Genomic DNA, 26,125 nt, shown 5'->3' on the forward strand with positions numbered 1-26,125 from the left:
ATGTGACGGGCCTGTCGACTCTTTTCACAGACGACTTAGTTTAGTTTTCAGAGTAACGCCCTCACCCAACTGCCAGCGACTTACAGATGAGGAAACCAAAGCTCAGTCAGACTTAGCAGTCAGCCAGCCACGCAACATGAGCAGCTGTAGGCGGCGCCAGGGCCAAACTCAGGCAGTCTCAGGCAGGGCCACTGGACGCCACAGGCTATACGCCATGTTCCCAGAGAGCCCTGCTTCCGAAGGCGCTGGTTCAGCACACTGGCGCTAAGAAAGGCTGTTGAATGGGCCGTTCATACTCTGTCACCCAATTCCTGCGAGGACTCAGCATGTCTAACTCTCTGTGACCCCGTCCCTGCTACGTGCTGGTAACTCCCTTACCTGTGGACATAAAAAATGGGATGCGGAACTTTCCACTCAACACCCGGGCCCGCAGATTCTGCAGTGTGCTCCCATCAAATGGCAGGGCACCACACACAAGCACATAGAGGACGACTCCAAGGCTCTGCATCCCAAACAGAGAGTACACACAATTAATTGCATCCGAGGAAACAGAAGAGGCCATTATAGTATGTGTATGGAGACGGTGGTGAGTCATGCACAAGATAATGGAACAGACTCTTTTTTCTTTCTTTGTAAGAAATAATACGAGGCATTGTCAAGGCCAATCATCTTTTGGATAGTTAACATTCTTCTTTGCGTCCAGACATTAATTTTGGGTAACATATCTAGAATTTCTCCCCGCACTCATCCTTGAGGGAGAAGGCAAGTGGCAACGACAGAAAGAATCTCTGTTCTTGGCAAGGGCACCCACCCAAGCTTGCTCTTGGGCTTTTTTTTTTTTTTTGCAGAGGCATAAGGGGGAGTTTGACATCTGTGGCTCGGTCCATAAGACAAGAGCTGGAGGAACGACTGCGCGAGGAACTGGGAACTCAAAGCACAGGGGTCGAGGTCTCGATTTGTGTGTAGGCTTCGCGGTCCCCCAGGGTGACGGCGGCTGTTCCCAGTGAAGGAGAACCACCAGCCGGGGGGCTCGGGGAGGACAGTACATACCCAGATGTCCACTTTGGGCCCGTCATACTCCTTTCCCTCAAAGAGCTCAGGCGCCGCGTAGGGGGGGCTGCCGCACCACGTCTTCAGCAGCTGCCCGGGAGTGAACAGGTTACTGAAGCCAAAATCTAGAAAGACACATGGACACAACTCATGTTACTAGCTTCTAGTCACCGAATAAAGGCGCGTTGAATGTGAGGATCCAATGGGAAGAGGGACCATTTAGAAATCCTCCAACCAGCCACTGGAACTCGACACACTGAGGAGAGGTTGCTGCAGACGCCGACGACCCCGGTTAGCTGAGGGACGTGCGACAGGCCTGTGTGAGCAGAACCAGCGTGCTGCCCTCAGAAAGCTGCACGGAGGCGGCCAACACGCCTACTGCCTTCAGAACAAAGGTGACATCTGGAAGTGACTGATGTTAAGGCTGCGTCAGAATCAGTGACACCTGTAAGCCCACTCACCCGGACCCAGACTTTTCCTATTATTTTTACTTCTTATGACAAACACATTTACGGACACTAGAGACACACAGACTTGAAAATTTAGATAAAGTGACGCTATTATCATTAAGGTGGCTTATTCAAAAGTAAGATTAGGCAACTTAATTACACATTGAAACAGAAACATTTGCCATTGAACTCCAAGGCCCTTTGTGCTTCAGCGTCCCCCCTACTTCTCTTCCCCTTTCGCTGTTTTAGCAGCTGATGGGAGACAGGAGAGGTGAGGCGCAGAGCAGAATGCTCAGGAAATGAGCGAGGATGGCAGGCCAAAGGACAGAGAGCCACTGACTTCTGAATACTTTTGTGCATGTATTTATAAGAGCCAGCTTACTCTCTCCCGCCCCAGGCCTACCACATTCCCTGTGGTAATAGCACCTGAAAATGCCCAGCGCCTCCCTACTCCCCCCTCCGCAGTTTTACTCCCCTGGACAAGCCCGTCTCCATGTGCTCGTTTTACTCCTTTCTTCCTTCTACAGCACGTGTGTTCTTGTAAGGCCTGTGCTAATTTTGTCTCTCTCTCCTTGCTAAGGCTGCCTCTTCTGGTCCCTTAGCTTCCATTATCATTTGTTTGGTAATAATTCTTGAAGTTTCTATCTCTGGTTCTGGTACCTCTCTTAAATTCCTGATATGAACCTCTAATATACCTGGGAAGAAAGAGCTCATACTCACCACCTTCCAAAAACCAATCTGTTCTTCTGCTCACGTTCCCAGTAGTGTTTGTTGATGGCATTGCCATCCCAGCTCCTGGGAGCCCTGGAGTCTCCCTTCTCCCTCTAAACTACAATAAAACTTTTCGTACTTCTACCCCGGGTGTCCTGAATCCATTTCCATTCCTACCAGCTCAGCTCACACTCCTGTTCTCTCTGACCGAGGCTTACGCATGGCTCACTACCGCCAATTCATTTCCCTTTAGGCCACCCATTCACAGTGTGGGGACAGTCACGTAAATCATGTTGTGTCAACTCCTCACTCAAAAACACAGGGGGCTGCTGTCTGCTCACAAAACAGTCTAACCCTCCGAGCCTTATCCTTCAAGCCCCTCCAGGCCCAGCCCCGTCCACCTTTCCAACTTCTCCTGGCCATTCGAGTATTGCTAGACTACTCACATCCTGTGTTCACGTGCCTTCCTTTGGCTACTTCCTCTCTGTGCCATGCCTTTTGCTTTATTTCCCACATTTGAAAGATCTCTCATTTCCAAGGCCCAGTCAAATATTACTTCCTGTATGAAGCCTTAACTGATTTCCACTACAGAAGACTATGTCAGTGGCTTCCTCCTCTGTGCTTCCATAGTCCTTCCTTATACCTCCATGTCCCAATTACTCTGCCTTATCTTATGCTTAGTTGTATTAGGTGTTTATGCCCTCCACTAGTGAGTAAATGGGGGGACGACAGCTGGATTTACCTGTTTCCACGCAGTGCTTTCACACACAGCAGGACTCAAGAAAGGGTCACTAAATGAAATGGCAATAAAATCAGGCCAAGCCTCCTGTCACTTTCTGGCTCCCAGAGCCTTCTCATCCTTATAAAGGCAGCCAGCCAGCCACTGGCTAGGGTCTCTACCTCTTAGCCCTCCTGCCTACGGTTCTAAAATTAACGTAATGATCACAGGGGGCTTAGAGGTCAGAGCCCCCATTAGAAACATTTACACTGACTCCCATAAGAAATCGAATATTCTCTTTCATCAATGGGAAATAAATATCACTTCTGCTAATTCTTCCTTGACCTCCCACAGGAAATATCGTCCACCTTCTCTGTACTCCCCTACTACTTTGTATTTCTCCCCTATTCTGGTTATTTCCACCTATATATATCCTATTCTTCTAGCTCCTGAAAAACACACACTCTCTCTAGTTCCTTAAGAATACCTTACTCACCTCTCACTCTCTCTGATTACCCAGTATAATAGTGTTTATTTTATTTTTAACGATTTTATTCATTTGACAGACAAAGATCACAAGTAGGCAGAGAAGCAGGCAGAGAGAGAGGAGGAAGCAGGCTCCCCGGGGAGCAGAGAGCCCAATATGGGGCTTGATCCCAGGACCCTGAGATCATGACCTGAGCCGAAGGCAGAGGCTTAACCCACTGAGCCACCCAGGCGCCCCACTAGTGTTTAAACACAACAGGGTCCTACTAAATGTCAACTATGAATGCAACTGCACTTAAAGCTCTACCAACCAACCTACAACTTTTGAAACCCAATATCTTTAATTTACTAAAGTCTGCATGTGCTGAACCCTGTTAATATTTCTCCTGTGAGACTGAGGACAGGTTGTTAAAAATCCTAACAAATGAGATTCAGCAAAGCAGATGTCTTTGAGAATTTTCTAGAAAGAGGACCCTTAGTTGTTTTAATTGGCTTGCGCACCTCTTCTTCAGGTCCTCTTCCACGGCTGGCCCTCCTCTGTTCCATGTGCAAGATACATGGAGATGGCGTCTGTCATAACAGAAGCACGCTGACGTTGGTGGGACTGCTTAGCAAAGTCCAGAGGAGAGAATCATGGAGTATTTTGTATTTTGAATGGACAACACGACAAGCGAAGCAATTAAGTAAAAGCAGTAGGTTTTAAATTTTCCCAATAAACAGCTTTAAAATATACAGGACCATGGATACTCTACCTACAATTAGCAACCATTTAACCCGTTTAGTCTGCTGGGGAAGGGAAGGCACAAACTTAATGGCATGAGCGTGTTTATTCCAGCTGGCAAACAGGAAATCTTTACAAAGGAAACACTCTCAAAAGGAACCATTTCCAGTGGCGGCCACAAGCTTAGATTGCTATGAGGCGTTAAGATGAGAAATGACTGCTCAAGAATGAACCATACGCTCCAGGTCCGACAACTGCTGGCATCCACATCTGGGGACGCACCTGCTTCGACGGCGTGTCACAATCCGGGGGCTCACTCAACAGCTACACCGATGACCAACAGCAAGATTTCAGCAAGATTCAACAACAACCGCCCCCTGCCCCACTACACACACACCTGCTTGCCCTTGTTTCCTAGTACACACCAAGCAGAAATCCTCTAGTCTCACAAACCTGTCAAGGGGTCCCCCGTACCATACCACATGTTGTTCCCACTCCTAACTGCACATTTATGCAAAATCCGCCTCTCCTTGCCTGCTAGGACACTTCCTCTTTTCCCATTAAAGCCAGCTTCCTCCGATGAGTGACCCTGGGGTATCCCAGTTCATTCTTTAATGGACCAAACCTCATGGAATACGGACCCCTCCCCCCTTCAACACAGATCACTGTAACTTCACCGCTTCACTGAAAGCGACTGCGGCCGCACCTTCCCCACTAATGCCTCCTCCCACGGCTTCCCGTGTGACCTCAGAATGGCTGTGTGTCTTGTGGGGTACAGCTCTGGCCAGCCCACTGTCCATTCGCCAATAATGTAACTTACTTTCTGAAAATTTAAGTGACTGATATGAGGAAACCTCAAGTTATTAACATACTAAGTCCGGAACTCATTTTGAAAGTTTAGTTCCTTCTAATCCACACTCCAGGGACTGAACCACTGGAGCGGGAAGCACACCTCCTCCTTACTCTTCTGGCTGCTTACCTTCGAGGGGCATTTTAAGGAGATTGGAAGGAAAAAATGAAAGCAGCTGAAACGCAAACCAATCTGTTTTGGGTTCTGTTGGTAGTTTCGGGAAGTAACTCCCCACTGCTGGGTTGTTGTGGAGGCGGGAAGGGGCAGGTGGGGACACACTCTCCCCCTTGCCCCACACATGGCCTGTTTTTACTCAGACTGTTCTTCTCTAGCCTCATTGAGATAAATGTCATCTTCCATCAAAGGACCCAGTTAAGATGTACTGTTCAGTGGCTTTTAATATTTTCATAGAGTTGTACAACCATTACCTCAATTGATTTTAGAACATTTTGATCACCCAAAAAGAACCCTGTACCCATCAGCAGTCAATCTTCATTTCTCTCCCAACTCTCCCACCAATGAGCACAGCCCCAAGCCATCACTAATCAGCTTTCTGTCTCCACGGATTTGCTTACGCTTGACATTTTCTATAAAAGGGATCATACAATACGTGGACTCTGTGTTCCTTAGCTTAATGCTCTCAAAGCTCATCCATGTGTTATAATCCATCAATCAGTGCTTTGCTCTTTTCTTTACCACCGAGTGATATTCCGTGGCATGGTTATACTGTGTTTTATTTATCCACTCACCAGTTGATAATTTCCACTATTCAGTACCATGAATAATGCTGCTATGAGCATTCTTATATGTTTTTTGTGAGTGTATGTTTTCATTTCTTAGGGTTGTGTGTGTGTGTGTGTGTGTGTATATATATATATATATATATATATATATATGGTGACTTATACCATATGTATATATATATCTATCCTTACGGGGGTGTGTGTGTGTGTGTGTGATATGGTATGGTAACTCCATGATCAAATTTTTGAGGAACTGACCAAACTTTTATCCAAAGTGGCTGCCACATTTTACATTTCTACCAACAATGTACAAGTGTTCCAATTTCTCCACATCATTGCCAATACTTATTACTGCCATTTTCTTTTTAATTACAGCCATCCTATGGGGGTATGTGGTATCTCACTGTGATTTTGGTTTGCATTTTCCTGTTGACTAATAATGTTATGCATTGTTTCATGTGCTTACTGACCATTCATAGATGTTCTTTGGATAAATGTCTATCCAAGTCCTTTGCACATTGTTAAATTGGGTTGTCTTTTTATTATTGAGTTGTAAGAGTTCTCTATATTCTCTGGATACAAGTCCATTGATACGATCTGCGTATTTTCTCCCACTCTCTTAATGGTGTCCTTTGGTGCACAAAAGTTTTTAATTTGGATGAAGTCCAGTTTATCTAGCCTTTTCTAAGGTCGCTTATGCTTTTGGTGTCATATCAGAGAAACCACTGCCTAACTGCCTAAGGTCGTGAAGATTCATCCCTGTGTTTCCTTCTAGAAATGGTTATTTTCAGTAATGCAATGAGCACCAGAGAATCCACCACCCAAATAAAAAACTATTATCTTGATAATTACTTACGTTGAATCATAAACACCCTCATCCCATCCCCTTCTCTCCCAATCACTGATTTTCATCCTGTCTGTACATCAGAATCACCAATGCAGTTTTAGAAATGTTGAGGGATCCACAAACCTCGCCTCAGCCCTACTGGATCTCCTGGACATAATTTAGACATCGGAATGTAAACAAACAAACAAAAAGGAACTCTTTCTGAAGCAGTTTGAGGACCATGCTTACTGGCATCGAGGAGTCAGCACTGTGGCTTCTAGAGCGGACAGGTGAGGCACTGAAATTAACCTGAAAGCAAGACGAGATTAGAGGTGAGGTGAAGAGGAATCTTGTGATAAAGCAGAAGTAATGAAAATGAGAAAGACAGTTCAAAAAATATTTTGAAAAAACTGGACAGGACTTGAAGACAGATTGAACACACAGATAAAAAGGAGGTGCAAGCGAACAGTATGACCATGCCCGTCTGGGTAGCCTGGGCACATGAAAGTCTAGACAGTAGTAGTTGGTTTTAGAAGAAAAAAAAATACATATTTTTGTTCTATCCTGAGTTAAAGGAGGTGAGAAGAAATTCCAGTTAGATTTTCTGAGGAACTAAGTCATAGTATTGAATGGATAAAAATTTTTTGAAAGAATAAGTGCAGAAAAGGGGATGGCTGGGAGTTAAGGCTTAGAAGGTACCCCTAAGTATTTCCTACTCTATGGGTACAGGAAGAGAAAGAGGATGCAGCCAAAAGCAGAGAGAAAGATCATTACAACGAGGAAGCTGAGACAGGAGAAAAGCAAGTGAAAGAAGGAAAGGGCGGTTCATAGTGACATATGATGTCACCCAAGTAGTTTGTGACCTGCGTCTGTGGGAAAACTATGGTGAGATTGTTACTCGAGATCAGAAATGGCGTCATTTCCCCTCAGAATTTCTATTTGTCTTAATGAAATGCTAAGTTGTACAGACATAATCCAGATTCATTCTGAATCACCTAGATGTCATACTGTGAGCACAGTAAGGCATTTCTTACCAAGTCTGATGACAAATAATGGTTCTCAACTATTAGGGAATTCATTCAGGGTACCTAGAAAGGAGCCACCCGGCCATGGAGCCAAGTGGCACAATCCTGGACAGAGTCTGGTATCTGACCCTAGAATCAGACCAGTCTGGTCTCACTCAGAGCAGCACTTTCCCCATTTATGCTGTACTCTCGACCATACAGAATAAAGTAAGAAGACATTTGTAAAGGACACTCTGTTGAAAGCTGGGTGACAGTGGCATGTTACTCATCACTTCATTAAGAGGAGCATTATTTTTGTTTTATGCCTGGGAAAGTGAGGCTTGTTAAGTAACACGCCCAAATTTGAAGTTTTAAAAAAAATTTCCAAGAACAAGGCCGAGCCCATAATGCCAGCCTGGGTGCCCTTAAATCCCACACCCACAACTGTGCTTTCATCATCTTACATAGGTTTACACTGAGGTAAATGTACATCCCATAACTCTTTTCGCACAACTTCCAAATTCCTTAGTTATTACATTCTGTTTTTCATTTTATTCTTGACTCTCAACCCTTCATTCTGCTTATGTAATTCCCAAAGTCATATTGTGCTTGAGGCATACTGCATGTTTCTTTAAAAACAGTACTTTGGAAAGAATTGTAAGACCTATATATCACTGAGACAAGGCAGATTTTTTTCAACATATGGCATAGGAACAGCTGGTTTTCCATGTGGAACAAAAATTAAATAGGACACCTTCCTCACACTAAGCCTCAAATCAATTCCAGGTGGATCACAGACTCAAGGCAAAAGGTAAAACTACTAAATTTTTTAAAATAAAGTGAATATCTTTAATGCCTCAGCGGATGGAAGGATTTCCTAAATAAGAAACAAAAAACACTAATCATAAAGAAAAAAGTGGTAATTTGGTTACATTAAAATTATACTAAAATATCTATTCACTGAAAGATGTTTTTAAAAGAGCAAATGAAAGGGGCGTCTGGGTGGCTCAGTTGGTTGAGTGTCCGACTCTTGGTTTCAGCTCTGGTCATGATCTCAGGGTCATGAGATCAAGCCCCGCATCAGGCTCCACACTTGGTGCAGAGTCTGCTGGGGATTCTCTCTCCCTCTCCCTCTGCCCCTTTTCTGGCTCACAGGATCACTCTCACTAAAATAAATAAACAAATAAAATCTTAAAAAAAAAAAAGTAAAATGAGCAAGCATAAAATGAAATAAAACATTTGTAACCCATACAACAAAAGACTCACATCCTTACTAGTGAAACAAAAAACAAAAACTATGAATCAGTAAGAAAGACAACCCACCAGAAAAATGCACAAAAGACTTATTTAAACACACTTCACAAAAAAAGGCCTAAAGATGTGGGAAAGAGTTCAAACTTGTTATTAGAAAAATTAAAACAGTAAAACCTACCCACACAGTCACCCACACACCCACCAGACTGTGAAACTTACAAATAGTAAAACTTACAAATAATAGCCAGCATTGGTGAGGGCGTGCAGGAACAGACACGCGCACGCACACCTGACACCAGTTCGGCATTACAGGCAAAAGCCAGAGACAGACATAACGTACGACCCAGCAACTTTGCTCCTTGACTAACACTCCTGAATGCTTGAGACTGCACAAGGATAAACGCTGAAGAATGTTCACGCAACTATTGGTACGAGCTCCAAATTGAAAGCAACGCAAATATACATCACTAGATATGATGGAAAAAGGACTTGTGGTATATCCGTATCATGAAATACAATAAAGAAATAAAAGTCACAGCCATATAGACATGGAGAAATCTCACTAACACACTGTTGTGTAAAGTAAGGCACAAACTAATATATTTGGTATGATTCCATTCATACATAGTCAAGAACAGGTAAACTATAAGAAGGATGAGCCTACTGCACATTATCTCCAATAAATACGGTACCTTGTGGACCGCAAGTGGTAAAACACAGAAATCCAGACAGCGATTACCTCTTAGAACAAGGATGAGGTAGGGATGGGGGGGGGGGTGCAGTCTGGGCTGATGAAATTATCTAATTCTTGCTCCTAGTGGTAACTGCACAGGTGTTTGCTTTACAGTATACTTTCATTAAATATACGTATATGGTTAATGCACAATTCTGTCTACTTATATTGTATTTCACTATAAGCAGAGAAAAAAATGAGAAGAGCATAGGATCTTTTTTTCTTCACTACTTCTATTTTTCTTGCCATTCAGGGCAGTTTCACTGGGATCTAAGCTCCATCATCATCAGGGCTCAGGGGAATAGAGATTAGGCTGTTTTTCCTCACCACTGATTTCTTACCACCTAGAACAGCGTCTGGCAAAAGACAAGGCATTCAATATTTTACAAGTGATTCACTGATTAACCAAGAGCAGAGAGGGAGGGAGAAAAAGAGGAAAAGAGAGAGAAGGTTAAAAAAAGAAATAAATGCTTGAGAGCTCAGAGCAGCGTTTTGTGAACAGTTAAGGGGCCAGGAACTGGAGCTACTCGTTAAAAACAGAGCTCAATGACGTTTTTGTTGAAGACAACCAGAATCCTAAATGAAGGACTGTAAACTATGAAGACTTTATATACAACGATAACATTTACAGTTGTAGTCAAATACAATTTAAAAGGAGTAAATATTTTAATGATCTACACAATCACTTCAGAAATGTGAGCAATAAGTTTCTGTTATTCATGTGCCACTTGGGCTGTGGTATTTTGTTACTGCAGCCAGAATGGACTAAGACACATTACTTATAAATAATTTAAAAATCCATTTTTTTCTATAATGTTACTATCTTCCCTAATTTAAGATGAGCTGCTAACAAAGAACAACATTGAGGAGATTCAGATCTCTCTTCTTTTCCTTTAATACAACCAACCTAAGGTAAACAGGTTTATTAATAAAACTAGCAAACCAAAAAGAAAGGAAGGAAGGAAGGAAGGAAGGAAGGAAGAAAGAAAGAAAAAAAGAAAGAAACTTGGACGGCCAGAAGAAAGAGGAGGAGGGGAGAAAACAAAACAAAACAAAAAAAAAACCACTCAGATAGTAAAACAGACAAAATTGGATAACTGAGAGTTGACATAATTTTGGCAAATCTTTGAATTAAATAATCTTAACTCTCTCCTAACTTTAGAACATATTTTATTTTCTATTACCTTTTGATTATTTAAATCCCATAAGTAACGAGCCAGAGAATAGACAGAGCCTAACAATTTCTTTAAAACCACAGTCACTTTGTATTTAATAACTTTTTTTAGTTTTCTAGAATTAACATCATCTTAAGGAATACTGGAGTACTCTATTTCCTCAACTCATGTCAACCTGGGATCATTCTAGTTCAGGGACACAGGTCAAATAACTACACTATCATAAGCTCGAGTTCAGCTCACGTGGCTCAGGAAGAAGAACACTACCAGACCAGACACTGGTGCAACATACAGGAAAAAACAGAAGAGAGGCAACTTCAATAGAAGTAAAATACAAGAATAAAAAAAAAACAGAAACTTAAGGCAAAGAAGAGACTAGAGTCGATGCATATTCAAAAAGTTAAATATATACTTTATAGTTTCAAAGTGTACTTATGAAGTCAAAGAAAGGCCTGAAAAAGAAAGAAAGAAAGAAAGAAAGAAAGAAAGAAAGAAAGAAAGGCCTGAAGCCCTATGAAGAATATCTGTGCTCCATTTTTTTCAAATGCACATGAAACACTGTCCAAGACAGATCACATGTTAGACCACAAAACAAATTTGAATAAATTTAAGAAGACTGAAATCATATCAAACATCTTTTCCAATCACAACAGTATAAAAGCAGAAATCAATTTTAAGAACAGAACAGGAAGAAACAAACATACATGGAGGCTGAACAACAGGCTCCTAAACAGCCAATGGGTCAACAAAGAAATCAAAGAGGAAATGAAATAATACCTGGAGATAAATGACAATGGAAACACATGCGATCATAATCTTTGGGATGCAGCAAAAGCACTTAGGAGAGAAATTTTATAGTGATACAGGTCTAACTCAAGAATCAAGAAAAATCTCAAGTAAACAATCTAACTTTACACCTAAAAGAACAAGAACAAGAACACACAAAGCCCAAACTTAGTAGAAGGAAGGAAATAACAAAGATCACAGCAGAAATAAATGAAACAGAAACCAAAAAATATAGAAAAGACCAATGAAAACAAGATCTGGTTCTTTGAAAAGGTAAATAAAACTGATGTACTTTCAGATAGACTAACCAAGAAAAAGAGGACTCAAATAAATAATATCAGAAATGAAAGAGAAGTAACAACCAACACCACAGAAATACAAAAGATTATAAGAGACTACTACAAAAAATTACATGTGAACAAATTAGACAACCTATAATAAATGAATAAATTAGTAGAAACATATAATCTTCCAAGAATGAGCCAGGAAGAAACAAACAAAAAAATATGAACAGATCAACTACTAGTAATTAAATTGAATCAGTAATCAAAAACTCCCAACAAACAAAAGTCCAGGACCAGATGGCTTCACAGATGAATTCTATAAAACATCTTAAGAAGAATTAATACCTATTCTTCTTAAACTATTCCATAAAATAGCAAAGTAAGGAATGCTTCTGAATTTATTCTATGAGGCCTGCCATTACCCTGATACCAAAACCAGAAGATGATACTACAAAATAAAAAAATATAAACAAATGTCTCTGATTAACACAGATGTAAAAATTCTCAACAAAATGTTAGCAAAGTATATTGAAAAATACATTAAAAGGATCATTCACCTTGATCAACTGGGATTCATCCCAGGGATGTATGGATGGTTTAATATATACAAATCAACCAACACTATATACCACATTAACAAAATGCGGGTTAAAAATCATATGGTCATCTCAATAGATATAGAAAATAATTTCACAAAGTTCAACATCCATTCATTATAAAAACTCTCAACAAAGCCAGTATGGAGGGGACATATCTCAACATAATAAGGGCTGTCTATGACTAATCCACAGCTAACATCACATTCAATGGTGATAAGCTGAAAGCTTTTCCTCTAAGATCAGGAATGAGAGACAAGGATGTCCATTCTCACCACTTTCATTCAGAAAAGTACTGAAAATCCTAGCCACAGCAATCAGACAAGAAAGAGAAATAAGAGGCGTCCAAATTGGTAAGGAAGAAGTCGGACTGGCACTATCTGCAGATGACAAGATGCTCTCTAGAGAAAACCCTGAAGACTCCACCAAGAAACTACTAGAACTAGTAAATGAATTTGGTAAAGCTGTAGGATACAAAACCAACATAGAGAAATCTATTGTTTCTATACACTAATAATAGCAGAAAGAGTAATTAAGAAAACAATCCCATATATAATTGCATCAAAAAGAATAAAACACCTAAGAATAAATTTAACCAAGGAGATAAAATTTCTGTACTCTTAAAACTGTAAGACATTAATGAGAGAAATGAAAGAGGACAAAAATAAATGCAAAGCTATATCAGCTGACAGATTGAAAGAATTAATATTGTTAAAATGCTCATACTACCCAAGCAATCTACAGATTCAGTGTACTCCCTGTCAAAATACCAACAGTATTTTTCACAGAACTAGAACAAAATATCCTCAAATGTGTATGGAACCACAAAACACCCTGAACAGCCAAAACAATCTTGAGAAAGAGATATCTAAAAGAGAAAGAGATATCCCAGATATCTAACTATATCAAAAAGCTATAGTAACCAAAACAGTAATGGTACTGGCACCAAAAGCCTCCATAGAGATGAATGGAACAGAATAGAGAGTCCAGAAATAAACCCATACTTACATGGTCAATTTATCTATGATAAAGCAAGCAAGAACACAATGAGGAAAAGACCATTTCTTCAATAAAAGGTACTAGGCAAGCCAAATAGCTACATGTAAAAGAATGAAACTGGACCACTTTTCTACACCATGCACACACACAAAAAACCCTCAAAATGGACCGAAGACCTACCTGTGAGACTTGAAACCATAAAAATCCTAAAAGAAAACCATAGGCAGTAAATTCAAGAACAACAGCCTTAGTGATATTTTCCTGGATATGTCTTCCCAAGCAAAGAAACAAAAGCAAAAGGGACTACATCAAACAAAAAGGCTTTTGCAGAGTGAAGGAAACCATCAACAAAATGAAAAGGCAACCCTACTGAATGGGAAAAGACATTGATAAATGAGATGTCCAAGAAGGATTAATATCCAAAATATATAACCAACTCACATAACTCAACACCAAAAACCCTAAGTAATCTAATTAAAAACGGGCAGAAGACCCGAATAGACACTTTCCAAAAAGAAGAAGAAGAAAAAAAACCACACAGATTGCCAAAACATGAAAAGATGTTCACCATCACTACTCATCAGGGAAATGCAAATCAAAACCACAGTGAGGTATCATCTTACACAAGTCAGATACAACAAGTGCTGTCAAGGATGTGGAGAAAAGGGAACCCTTGTGCGCGGTTTATGGGAATGTAAACCAATACAGCTAACTCTGGAAAACAGTATGGAGGCTTCTCAAAAAACTAAAAATAGAAAAACCATACGATCTAGGAATTCCACTTCTAGGTATTCACACAAAGAAAAAGAAAACCGTAATTCAAAAAGATCCGTGTACCCCCTATGTTTATTGCAGCATTATTTACAATAGCCAAGATAGGGAAACAGCCCAAGTCTCCATCAATGGATGAATGGATAAAGAAGAAGATACATACTGTGGAATATTACTCAGCCATAAAAAAGAATGAAATCTTGCCATTCGTGACAACATGGATGGACCTAGAGGGTATCAAGCTAAGTGAAGTAAGTCAGACAGATAAACACAAATACCATACAATTTCAGTCATATGAGGCATCTGAAAACCAAAACAAATGAACAAACAACAACGAAACATGAAACGTACCCATCAATGTAGAGAACTGGTGGTTGTCAGCCGGGAGGGGGCTGGAGGAGCGGGTGAAACAGGTGAAGGAGATTAAGAGGTACAAACTTCCAATTATAAGATAAATAAGTCACAGGGATGAAAAGTCCAACATAGGGAATACAGTCAGTGGGATTATAACTTTGTATGGTCACAGGGTAACTACACATATTGTGATGAACATTCTGTAATAGTTCCAGAAAATTTTCAGGTACAAAGATGCCCATCAAGATCCTTTATGTCCCCGACTGTTCATTGGCAACAGGAAAGACTTATGATCTACAGATTCGACATTAAGATGATGAATGTTGTAAAAAGTTACACAAGAAAACAGCAGCAGAAACCGGTTAAGATGGATACTCCTACCCGCACAAAAGAAGCCACATGGGTGGGGTGGTTCTCTTCATGTGGCCTATGGTCATTTATTTCTCCCCTCACAAGTGGCTCCTAAAGTAATTTGTTAAATCTCCTTCCAGCCCCCAACACTCCGGTTGGTTAGCATTTGTCTGCAGGCTGAAACGGTATCTTCTATCCCCTTCTCATAATACAGAGCAACAGACTTTAATTTGAACCACATGTCTGTCTTCGAGGGATGGTTTAAATACCAGAGCTTTACTATCAATTTTGAGACTTGAAATTCTTTGTTCTAGGCAAGATCAGGAGCCTGGGGCTGTATAGGACGGAGATATCGTATCCCTAAAAGTAAGCATATCATCAACTGAGTATGTCTGTGTGGTAAGGGAAAACAGGAAAGAACGAATGGCACTAATTTAAAAATCAGGACGGCCTGCAACAGGAAATTTTCTTACTTGGTCCACCATTTCATTTCAGAGCAACACCCTTGACTTCGTTTTTGGCTGACCAGGAAGCAATGCAAAGCAGATGTAAACAGTTTAGGCACAGCCTGCAACCAGTGCCAATGTTCACAATGTCTGTTAAGCTAACACAGCACAGCTAAAATAGACAGCCAACCCCTCCAAGGGTAACTTGTACTCCCCTTCCTCGCTGTTGTAAGTAAACAGCTCAGGAGTAGAGGGCAGAGGAACAAAGTAAAGTGGGAAAATATTTATTTATCCTAAATAAACAACCTCACCAGAAGACACGATGACAAGATTCTCCATGTTTTAAAACCTGAAAGCTTCTGAGGACTCATCACCCTAATTCCTCACTTGCAATTATAGACAAAGACTAAGAAAAGAAATAATTTGGGCCCTTAATTAATTTCCCAGTGGACTCAGGGGAGGGGAGGAGTGAAGGAGACAAGCTGTCAGTAGTCTTGCTACAAATGACTCAAAGAACCAAACACCCCAGAAAGCGCACTACATAAACAGGATTTAGAGGGCTGTATGGACTGTGAAAATGGAACGTGACACAGACAAGGAACTAATCGTACTTTTCCTACACAATACCACTAGCCTAGAAATCATGTGACCCAACAGTGTTATTAGGAATTGTGCGAAACAACAGTCAACTGAGTGAGTCTCGGAATTACGGTAGTGAGGATGGATGAGTTTCGAAGTTCCCAGGAGTCACAATATTAGTTCGGTCTTAAAAATGGGTCTTGGGAAGTCCTCAGTGTTTAGCAATCACTCCAACCCCTGGCTGAACTTCCTGACTAGGAGCTAATAGAGAAGTAATGCCAAAAACTACTGACTCACAGCCTGAGCATTTATACACGAGAGAAATTCCTTCACCGGGGACGGGGCGGGGGAGTGGGGGGGCACGGTGTGGGTAAAAATCAAGTAATCAGCTCTCTTTTTTGGTCGTGGAAGGAGGATATTTGGTTTAGTTTAAGAAACTAGGGCAGGTCAGAATTAGAGGAGGAGAGGGTAATGGGCATGGTACTGACAGACTGTGTCCACCTCCTACATATTAGAGAAGTAGTATAGTACCTTGTTGCACGTGCTGCTATGACATCATACATGGGACTGCTCCACATCTGTCACTTAATCTTACCAGACCTGACCCTCCCCAATTTCTAGCACTATGTATTTATAAAGCATAATACTATCTCTGTGGAAGGTGAACGTTTAAAAATAAAAATGCTGGTCCTGCATTACACTGGCATTTTCAAAGAGTGACTTATGAATTTCCCCCTAAAGCTTTAAAATGCCTTAGCAGTTAGGATCACTGAACTCAGCTATTTTTCAAATGAGGTAATAAACCAATCCCTTCCACTCTATTGCAGATAGCACTATCTCAACCCTTCTCATTTTTCTCACAAAAAACAAAATCTCTCCCCAACATAGGATCTTCTCATCAAACTCAGTATTGAGAAGACATATAAAGGAAAGGGCTGTAATGAGACACTTTCTGCAAGACCTGCAAACAGTATTCACTGGAATTCTTGAATACATTAAATATCTGCTATTATAGTCGTAATTCTAAATCCTATCACTTAGAACAATGAAAGTCCAATCCTTCAATCAGGTAAGTTTCCAATATTGACAGATGAGCATTCTATACAAAATTTGAGTGTGCTTCTTATGGACCATGATGAATCAAAGTCCCCTTAAATACTCAACAGAAACTAAAGATACCAATGAGAATACAGTATCTAGGTACAGTAGTAATGTTTCCCAAATTAAAAATTAAGACATATGGTCTAATAAGTAGAAGCCTACTTTTGGAGAAAGGAGATATGACTATCACAGAAGAAGTTCTAAGGTATCACTGAGAAATTAAAAACAGGTAAGAGTATACCCTCTTAAGTTAAAGCTAACAGAATAAACATAACTTTTTTTTCAAAGATTTTATTTATATATTTGACAGACAGAGATCACAAGTAGGCAGAGAGGCAGGGGGGTGGTGGGAAGCAGGCTCCCCACTGAGCAGAGAGCCCAACGTGGGGCTCAATCCCAAGACCCCAGAACCACGACCTGAGCCGAAGGCAGAGGCCATAACCCACTGAGACACCTAGGTGCCAGAATAAACATAATTTAAATGAGAGGAAACACAAAAACAAATAACCCGCCTAAAAGGTAATGTGCAAATATGGTCACCAGAGTAGGGTACTCCCCAAATTTCTGAGGGACCACTAACGAGTTCTTGGACCAACGTGAACAAAAGACACATAGCCCTCACCTCGCGGAGCAGTCAGTCCAGTGGGGGGGGGGGCAGGGCACACATGACATAATTATGTGTCTAACTATGTAATTAGAAGCAGGGAATGAGTTTCAAGGGAAAGTTGAGGGACAACTGGCATATGACAGAAAAGAGAGGCTTTCCTGAAGAAGAGTCTGTTAAGAGTTTAGAGACTCTCTCAATTTGATAAAAAACAAACAAAAAAACAAACAAACAAAAACAACACTCCACCCACAAAGTTATATTTGGACTAGAATATAAAGAAAACTAACTGACTTAACCATACAAATACCTAGTATTTTCCAACTTTTCTGACTCACAAATTCCTTTCAAAGGAATATATTACCTTAAAAAGAATCCCAGGAAAAATTTTAAAAAATAATTTTGTCATTTTTGTATAACTAATGATAAAGAAGTAACTAACTTTAAGAAAGGTATTTTATCCTACACTAGCACATTATTAAAACCTGATTCAAAATTTCTTTTTAAGTTATATTTGTATTTTCCAACAAATCATCAACAAAATGAAAAGTTAACCTACTGAATGGGAAAAAATATTTTAAATCACATATCTGGTAATATATATCTAAAATATATAAAGAACTCATACAACTCAATGGCAAAAACAATAAGAAACAGTAGACTAAAAAATCAAATAGAAAATATGAACAGACATTCTTCCGAAGAAGACACACAGTTGGCCAACAGGTACATGAAAACATGCTCAACATCACCTATCATCAGGGAGATGCAAATCAAAACCACAATGAGATATCACTTCACATTTGTTAGAATGGCTAGTACCAAAAAGACAAGAAATAACAGGTGTTGGCGAGGATGTAAAGGGAACCCTTGTAAGCTACTGGCGAGAGTGTCAATTGGTGCAGCCACCATGGAAAACAGTATGGAGGTTCCTCAAAAGAATCAAAATAGAACTACCATATGATCCACAGCAAGTCCACTTCTCAGTATTAATCTGAAACAATGAAAACCCTAATTCAAAAAGATACATGTTCGCCCATGTTCATTGCTGCATTATTTTCAATAGCCAAGGAAACAACCTAAGTGTATGTCAATGAGTGAATAAAGGAACACACGCACACACGCACACACGCACGTGCGTGTGCCTGTGTATAACAGAATATCACTCAGCCATAAGAAGAATGAAATCTTGCCATTCAAAACAACAGGGATGGACCTGGAGAGTACTTTGCTAAGTGCGTAAGTCAGAGAAAGACAAACACCTTATGATTTCACTTACATGTGGAATCTTTCAAAAACAACAAGCTCATTGATACAGAGAAGAGAATGAAGAGACTGGTGGTCGCCAAAGGCAGTTATGGGGGTGGGTGAGATGGGTGAGGGTGGTCAAGAGTACCAACTTCCATTTATAAAAAACAATCACGAGGACGTAATGTACAGCACGGTGACAACAGTAATACTATGCTGCATATTTGAAAGTTGCTAAGAAAGTGGATCTTAGAAGTCCTCACCACAAGAAAAAAAATATTTTTGCAATTACGTAAATGAAGGATGTTAGCTAGATTTATTGTGGTGATCATTTCACAGTACATACAAGTACTGAATCATTATGTTGTACACCTAAAACAAATATGTTATAGGTTAAGCATACCTAGGTTTTTTTTTTAAAATGATAAATGTTATTTAAGAAAAAATTTCCCATTTTATATGTGACTCACTAATTTATTTAAATTAAAAGTGCTGGGGCAACTGGGTGGCTCAGTTGGCTAGTTATCTGCCTTTGGCTCAGGTCATGATCCCAGGGTTCTGAGATTGGGCTCTCTGCTCAGCGGGGAGCCTGTTTCTCCTTCTCTCTGCCTGCTCCCCCTACTTGTGTGCACATGCTCTCTCTCTGTCAAATAAATAAATAAAAGCTCTTTAAAAATTAATTAATTAATTAAAAGTGCTAATTTAAAATTGTTCTGTCATATTTAGTTGGAAACCACATACACATTGAGATTATAATGTCTGAAATAGCCAAAACCTTTTCATGAGCTGGTATTTGAAATGCTTAAATTTTTTAACCCGAAGAACAAACTTGTTTATCTGAATTATTTTCATGTTTTAGTTTAAAGCAGCAAAATGGGTAAGCAAGTTTAGTACTTCTGTGCAAATAAAACATTATGAACAGGGATCGTCTTTATTCCCAATAAAGCAAATTGGATGCTGTGCCTGTGCATGTGTGCATACATGTGTGTGTCTGTGTGTCTAAATCTGTGGTTTTTGAAGTCGTGGAAAGACCGTGATGTGCTAGATAAGAACAGTGATCAAATGAAGGCAATTCATGAATTGGGTAAAGTTTGTCTTCAAGCACTGCTGAATTGCCATTTTTATTTTCATTAACGGAATTTTGACATCAGTGCCCCTTATGCATTACCTTGTCCAGTGGTCCACTATAGCTGTATGCGAATTGAACAAAAAACGATGAACTACACGGTCAAAACCACCGTGGTGACTGACGACTTCACCGAGGCAGTGGACTGAATGTGATACAAGCATGCTCATTAGCTCATACAAGCCCCCCCTGGCAGGCAGACTCCCTGGATTTACTCTCATAGGATCTCAAACTAATCCATTGAAGGAGGTAGGGTGGGGGGAGGTGGGGAGGCCTAAATCATTACTTGATTTACTGACTTCTAATTATCCCCCAAACAAATGATCTGCAATTAACAAAAAAGTTAGTGTAAAAGAAGCCTATAGTTGGGGAAGAAGTTCTTTATTCTCAAGTTTCTCGAACTAGCGTATGTTTACATATCCCCAGGCATAATGCTGCGGTGTGCCAAGAGTTATGTGAAAATGAAGGCTAAAGAAAACACATATTCCTGGAACATTAATTTTTTTCCATGTTAAATAAAGTTAACTAATTTTAGTATTAGAACAAATGTAATATGACGTCGAGAACACAACACGTGCATGAATTTAAAAATAAAGCATGTGATTTAAAAGGTGAACCATTCCAGACTAGCTCATCAATCCCACACTTGCCCCACCCTGTGTGAGTTCGTCCCCCTCCGTGTTAGGGAAACCACAGTGGGAGAACCTGAGAAGCAATGCTTCTGTACCGGGAGCATAGCTATTGTGAGTGAGGGCCTGTAAATAGAACATTTTCTTGATCTCGGCAGGACGCACTCACTTTTCAAGATCATTAAGACCCTACTTATCAACTAGAACCATGCCTATGACTGACAAAAATATGTTCATTTGAATTTTAACTCTAGAATTTTTTCACACAAAATAAATCAACTGCGTATACCAAAAACGCCTTCTAAATGAAGGTGCATTCATTTTCCGTTTGTAAAGCTCCAGTCTGTGGAACAGGATGCAGAAGAGATAACTTTCAAACTGTATTTTCCCAAGGGTCAACATACATGAAAGTTGTTAGCACCTTCTAGTTGTCAGTCACACAGCATTTCTGGGAGAGCAACACTGTGGCATCATGATTCCCAGGCTCTGTGACGACATGAATTCAGGGAATTCTGGGTCTCAATTTATTACCTGTCAGCCAGGGAGGTACACAGGATAACCTAAATAAGGGTGTTATGATTATGACATAAAAAATTTTTTTAAAAATATTTTATTTATTTATTTGACAGAGATCACAAGTAGGCAGAGAGGCAGACAGAGAGGAGAGAGGAGGAAGCAGGCTCCCTGCTGAGCGGAGAGCCCGACGCGGGGCTCGATCCCAGGACTCTGGGATCATGACCCGAGCCGAAGGCAGAGGCTTTAACCCACTGAGCCATACAGGCGCCCCAATGACATAAAATTTGTGACTGATGTGATGAATGTTCATAACCACCTTCCGTGGGCTGTCAGGGACATTCTCAACTACCACACTGGGGAAGGGTTCTAGAAACCCAAGGTTCGCCACCTTTCTTCCCTCTACCATTGTGTCTCAGCATCTTCCTCCTGAAGGTGAAAGGTCAGTGGACTTGTGGAATGTTTTAGTTTCCCACTTTTAAAAAATGAAACAGTCTAGATCTCACCGCATTAAGGTCAAAAATTTCCACAGTACCTTAGATCCATGCACTCTGGGAATTCTTTCCAAAACACTGGCTTTGCTGTAGTTGTACTTCAGATCTCTGCTGTCTCCTGACTGCCAACTAAAACAATAACACCGGAGTGGAAACTATCTCATGGAGACCATTCTGGGAGCCGACATTTAGAAAGAAAAGTTTCCAACTTCCTTAGGTTAAAAAAAAAATAATAACTTTCCACAATTTTCAAAACATTCTCATAACGTCTGAGTATTTCAGATAAGTCTGCTTCAGGGAGTAAGCCAACTCCATTTAGGTCTTTTCTAAGGCAGTCTTTTATACATACAGAAATTTCTCTACTTCATCTTTGGGGACAGGAATTAAAATTGCTTTCAAATAGCATTAAAAATAAGACAACACCATTTCCTTTGATAGCTTAATATAGTCCATCAGTAAGAAACTCTGATTTCTCAATTTCTCCACAATCTGTGACTGGCAGTTCCCTCTTCCCAGCCCAGATATTTGATTGGTTATCCATTGGAAAGCCTTTGTTCTCTCTCTCTCTTATTTGTTGCCCTCGTCTTCCTTTTCAAGTCTACCATGACCACCTTTATGTAGGATTTCACCATTTTGCAGCCTCTTCACTGACCTTCCCATTTGCTCTCCTGCCCCTTCCGCCTGTTCCCACTTTTTCCTTATTCATTCTGAATCTGACTTAGCAAGCCTGGTATTCCAACAATTTCACCATCTAGTATAAATACATACCTATCTCTCTCACCTTCTCAGGCATGACTTCCCTGCTTGAACCTTCCCCCCAGGCCAAGCTGCTTTCAACCTTTTCTGCAAATATGCCGTGTTGCTACTGCTGCCCATACTTCTCCAACTCAGCTTCCCACTGCAACCAAAATAAACTCCCAAATCCTCACTGCAGGCATAAAGCTCCACAGGGAACCGGCGCCTGCCAGTTCTCTTACCCCATCTCCTTCCAAACGCCCCTTAGTTATCATCTCCTTATGCCAACTTTTCTCCTGCCCTGTCAGATACCCTGCATTTATGTCTCTCACGCCTTTGCATTGCTCTTGCTCCTGCGGGGAAGGCTCGGACTATCCTGGTTAAAAGCATTCTCTCTCCCACGAGTCATTCTAGCACATTTTCGATGTTATCATTTCCACAGTCCTTACGAGGGCTTCTGTGTTTCTGTGTTCACTGTCGATCTCCCCCAGCAGAACGTTCGTTCCAAGGGACAACTCGACCTGCCACTGTAACCCCAGAGCGTGGCTCAAGGGCCTGCACATTGCAGGTGCTTTCCCAACATGTGCGGACTGACTAATCCTACTGGAATTCTCTCTCTTCCTATACCTACACCTCAAGGAATCCTATTCGTCCTTTAGACTCGCCTCAAATGTTGTGTCCTCAGTAGGGTATTTACGTCCTTCATCACCACTGTCTAAAGTTCAGATCAACGGAGTGCTGAGCGCCTCCTACAGAACAAACATGCACTCGGCCACGGGCATGAGACACTAAGCAGGATACGGTTAGTGTCCCTGTGGCATTCACAGTCTGATGGAACTTTACAAACTAAAGTGGTTTCTTCATCCTCTGAACTTCTGTGGTAATTAGGCTATATAATTAATGTGATAATGAATCATGGCGTGCCTTGTAACATCTCCTCTATTGTAGCAAAGTATAATTCGGTCGCTGTGGAACACACTGTCCCCCCAGTGGTGCGGGCTATATGCGGAGACAGCCATGCTGTGCTTCCCTCACCCCCATTTGCTCCTCTGGGGACCCTCGCGTGTCTGAGACATGAAAAGTGAAGGGTGAGAGACCAAGAATCCTATTCTTTCCTGGAGCCGGACTCTCTACATGAAAGAGATTTGCATGAGCCCTCTTTATAAGGGCTTTTCAGTGTTCTGGAAAATTAAAGGTGTGCATTTTGGAGGCTCTAATGTTTTTTAAATAAGCTATGTTTACAATGTCAAATATGATGAAATTAAATAATGTATGTGAAAATGCTTTGTAAAGTGCTATATACACAAACACACACACACACACACGTAATTTTGGTGCTATTTAACTTTCCAAAGGTCTAAGCATTTGCTGCCCAGATAGACTATAAATTCTTTAGGGCAGAGTCATGTCTTACACTTCTGTTCTCTCTCCCATGACACCTGAGCAAAGAGCCTTTGTTAACAATAGATACGTTTTTGGATGACCACTACACAGTTTTAGTTCTAGAGTCGGTAACTTTGCCTTTCAGAAATACAGTTCTTTATTCTGAAAACCATCAATGCTTATTCTGGATTACTAAGAACAGAAACATCTTTTAAATAATCCTACAGAAGACAGGTTTGTTACTGCCATTCTAAAATCAAAAGGAAAACCAAGTTATTCTTCTGGGCTTCATTCTCTGTAGAAATAGCACTGGAACAAAAATTCAGAGGTAAGAATTTAAGCATGAAGACTCCTACTTAAACCCCTGCATCTTTTAATATCTGTAACGGAAATGTACCTGTCACGTCTAGGGAACACACACTCCCTTGAGGAAGGCTAGCATGGTCTTTTCTAATGACCAGATTGTTACCGTATGGGGCGTTAAATGTAAACTGCCACATTAATTCATTAAAAAAGTAAAAATGAACCAGTGTAAACACAAACATTCCCAGGACACCTTATTCATTGCCTACGTTTGAACAGGATGCACCATCTTTTCATCAAAACCATTTAGGTAAAGACCAAACCAAATCAAACAAAACAACCATTTAGGTTAATACTGGCATAAGGAAAACATGAATTTCTTAAATTTCCTAAACTGATTTTTTATTAATTCCATGTTAATTTGACACTAACATATGATGATTTTAGAAATGAGGTGCTTAAGACTACCAATATTTTAAATAAAACAACAAAACTCTTTTCTCTTTCATGTGTTATTTTCATGTCTAACAGCTTCCTTCTTACTGAGATTTAATAATAACTTATCAAAAGACCACTGAAAAGATTAGAAATCCTGAAGTTATACTTTTAGCTTTTAGAATAAAAAGTTGATTTCATTAGTTATCTGACCTTATTCTGTCAGAGCTATCCATTCCTCCTCTCCAAAATTAGTTACGCCGTGGTCAGCTTCAACAAGACATGATTCTCCCACTGGCCCACTAAGTTCAAAGAAGACCTGGCATATGAGAATGGGAATTCTACCTAATTTATGTGTAAGAAGGGGAGTTCCGGCAATGATTGAGGAAACTGAGGACAGGAGTCCCCCATACCTGCAGTAGATATGTTCCAAGACCCCCAGTGCATGTCTGAACAATATGAACCCTAGATGTGCTCTATTATTCCCTTTATACACACACCTATGATAAAGTTTAATTGATGAATGAGGCACAGTAAGAGACCAACAATAACAAATAACAAACAGAACAATTATAACAATATACTGTGACGAAAGTTATGCACATGTGGGCTCTCTCTCTCTCAAGATACCTTATCGTGGGGCACCTGGGTGGCTCAGTGGGTTAAAGCCTCTGCCTTCAGCTCAGGTCATGATCCCAGAGTCCTGGGATCGAGCCCCTCATCGGGCTCTCTGCTCGGCGGGGAGCCTGCTTCCCCCACTCTCTCTGTCTGCCTCTCTGCCTACTTGTGATCTCTGTCAAATAAATAAATTTAGAAAAAAAAAAGCTATCTTATCGTCACCTTCCTCTTCTTGAGGTGATGGGAGGTGATAAAATGTCTACGTGATGAGATGAAGTGACAGGAATGACATAGGCATTGTGACCTAACATTAGGCTACTACTGACCTTCTGACCATACGTCAGAATGAGGCTCACCCACCCCCAGACCACAGTTGACCATGGGTAACTGAAACCACGGAAAGCAAAACTGAGGCGGGGGGGGGGGGGGTGACGGGTAGTGGCAGCAGGGGAACAACAAGGTAATGATAGCATGAAAAAAAGAACGCATGAGGAAAGACAACGTCAGATACTATAGTAGGACACAGCCTAGAGCAGCTCATTTATTCTTGGCCAAAATAATAAAAATGCAGACTTTGGGTTAATGACCTTAAAAATCTCACCCTATGTGTAATGCAGAGAGCGCACAGCAGGCTACCAGCATTCCCAAGAGTCTGTAACTACACACCAGCAGGTGGAGACTCAGCGTGTGACTATATGGATTTGTTTTAACTATTAAAAAAGAAAAGCATTTCAAAATCTCTTTACCCAAGTATTTGTCAGTGGCATTTCTAATTTTAATTACCACTGACCCCTGCTTTTACACTTGGTTTCTCAATACAAAAACGACGAGCCATACAGGTCTCCCTGAACTAAGTCAAAATGGTTCTAAAGTCAAAATCAAGAACCGAGGAACCATTAAAAAAAATTTTGACCTTTGGTCAGTGAAGGTCGAACACAACTACAGAAGAAAAAGAGGGCCTCCTTTTAACTTACTACCCTCATCAGTAATCCAAAGAACCCTACGATCACATCTGTGGCAGGCTACATAAAAGCCCCTCAAGAGACATC

At 40.6% G+C, this 26,125-nt stretch overlaps 1 protein-coding gene across 8 annotated transcripts in view; it reads right to left on the reverse strand.

Annotated features, from left to right (window-relative positions):
* Window positions 1–26,125, reverse strand: part of SIK3 (SIK family kinase 3) — a 251,897-nt gene that overhangs the window by 56,452 nt on the left and 169,320 nt on the right. For all 8 annotated transcript variants that reach the window (XM_032868560.1, XM_032868562.1, XM_032868561.1 and 5 more), the window contains exons 5-6: window positions 1,051–1,175; window positions 379–502 (exon numbers count right to left, since the gene is read on the reverse strand). In XM_032868560.1, coding sequence (XP_032724451.1) covers window positions 379–502; window positions 1,051–1,175 — 249 coding nt within the window. The remainder of the gene's footprint in view (window positions 1–378; window positions 503–1,050; window positions 1,176–26,125) is intronic.

This window comes from Lontra canadensis, unplaced genomic scaffold (genome assembly GCF_010015895.1).
Source record: "Lontra canadensis isolate GAN:19392208 unplaced genomic scaffold, GSC_riverotter_1.0 scaffold36, whole genome shotgun sequence".
Lineage (NCBI taxonomy): Eukaryota > Metazoa > Chordata > Mammalia > Carnivora > Mustelidae > Lontra > Lontra canadensis.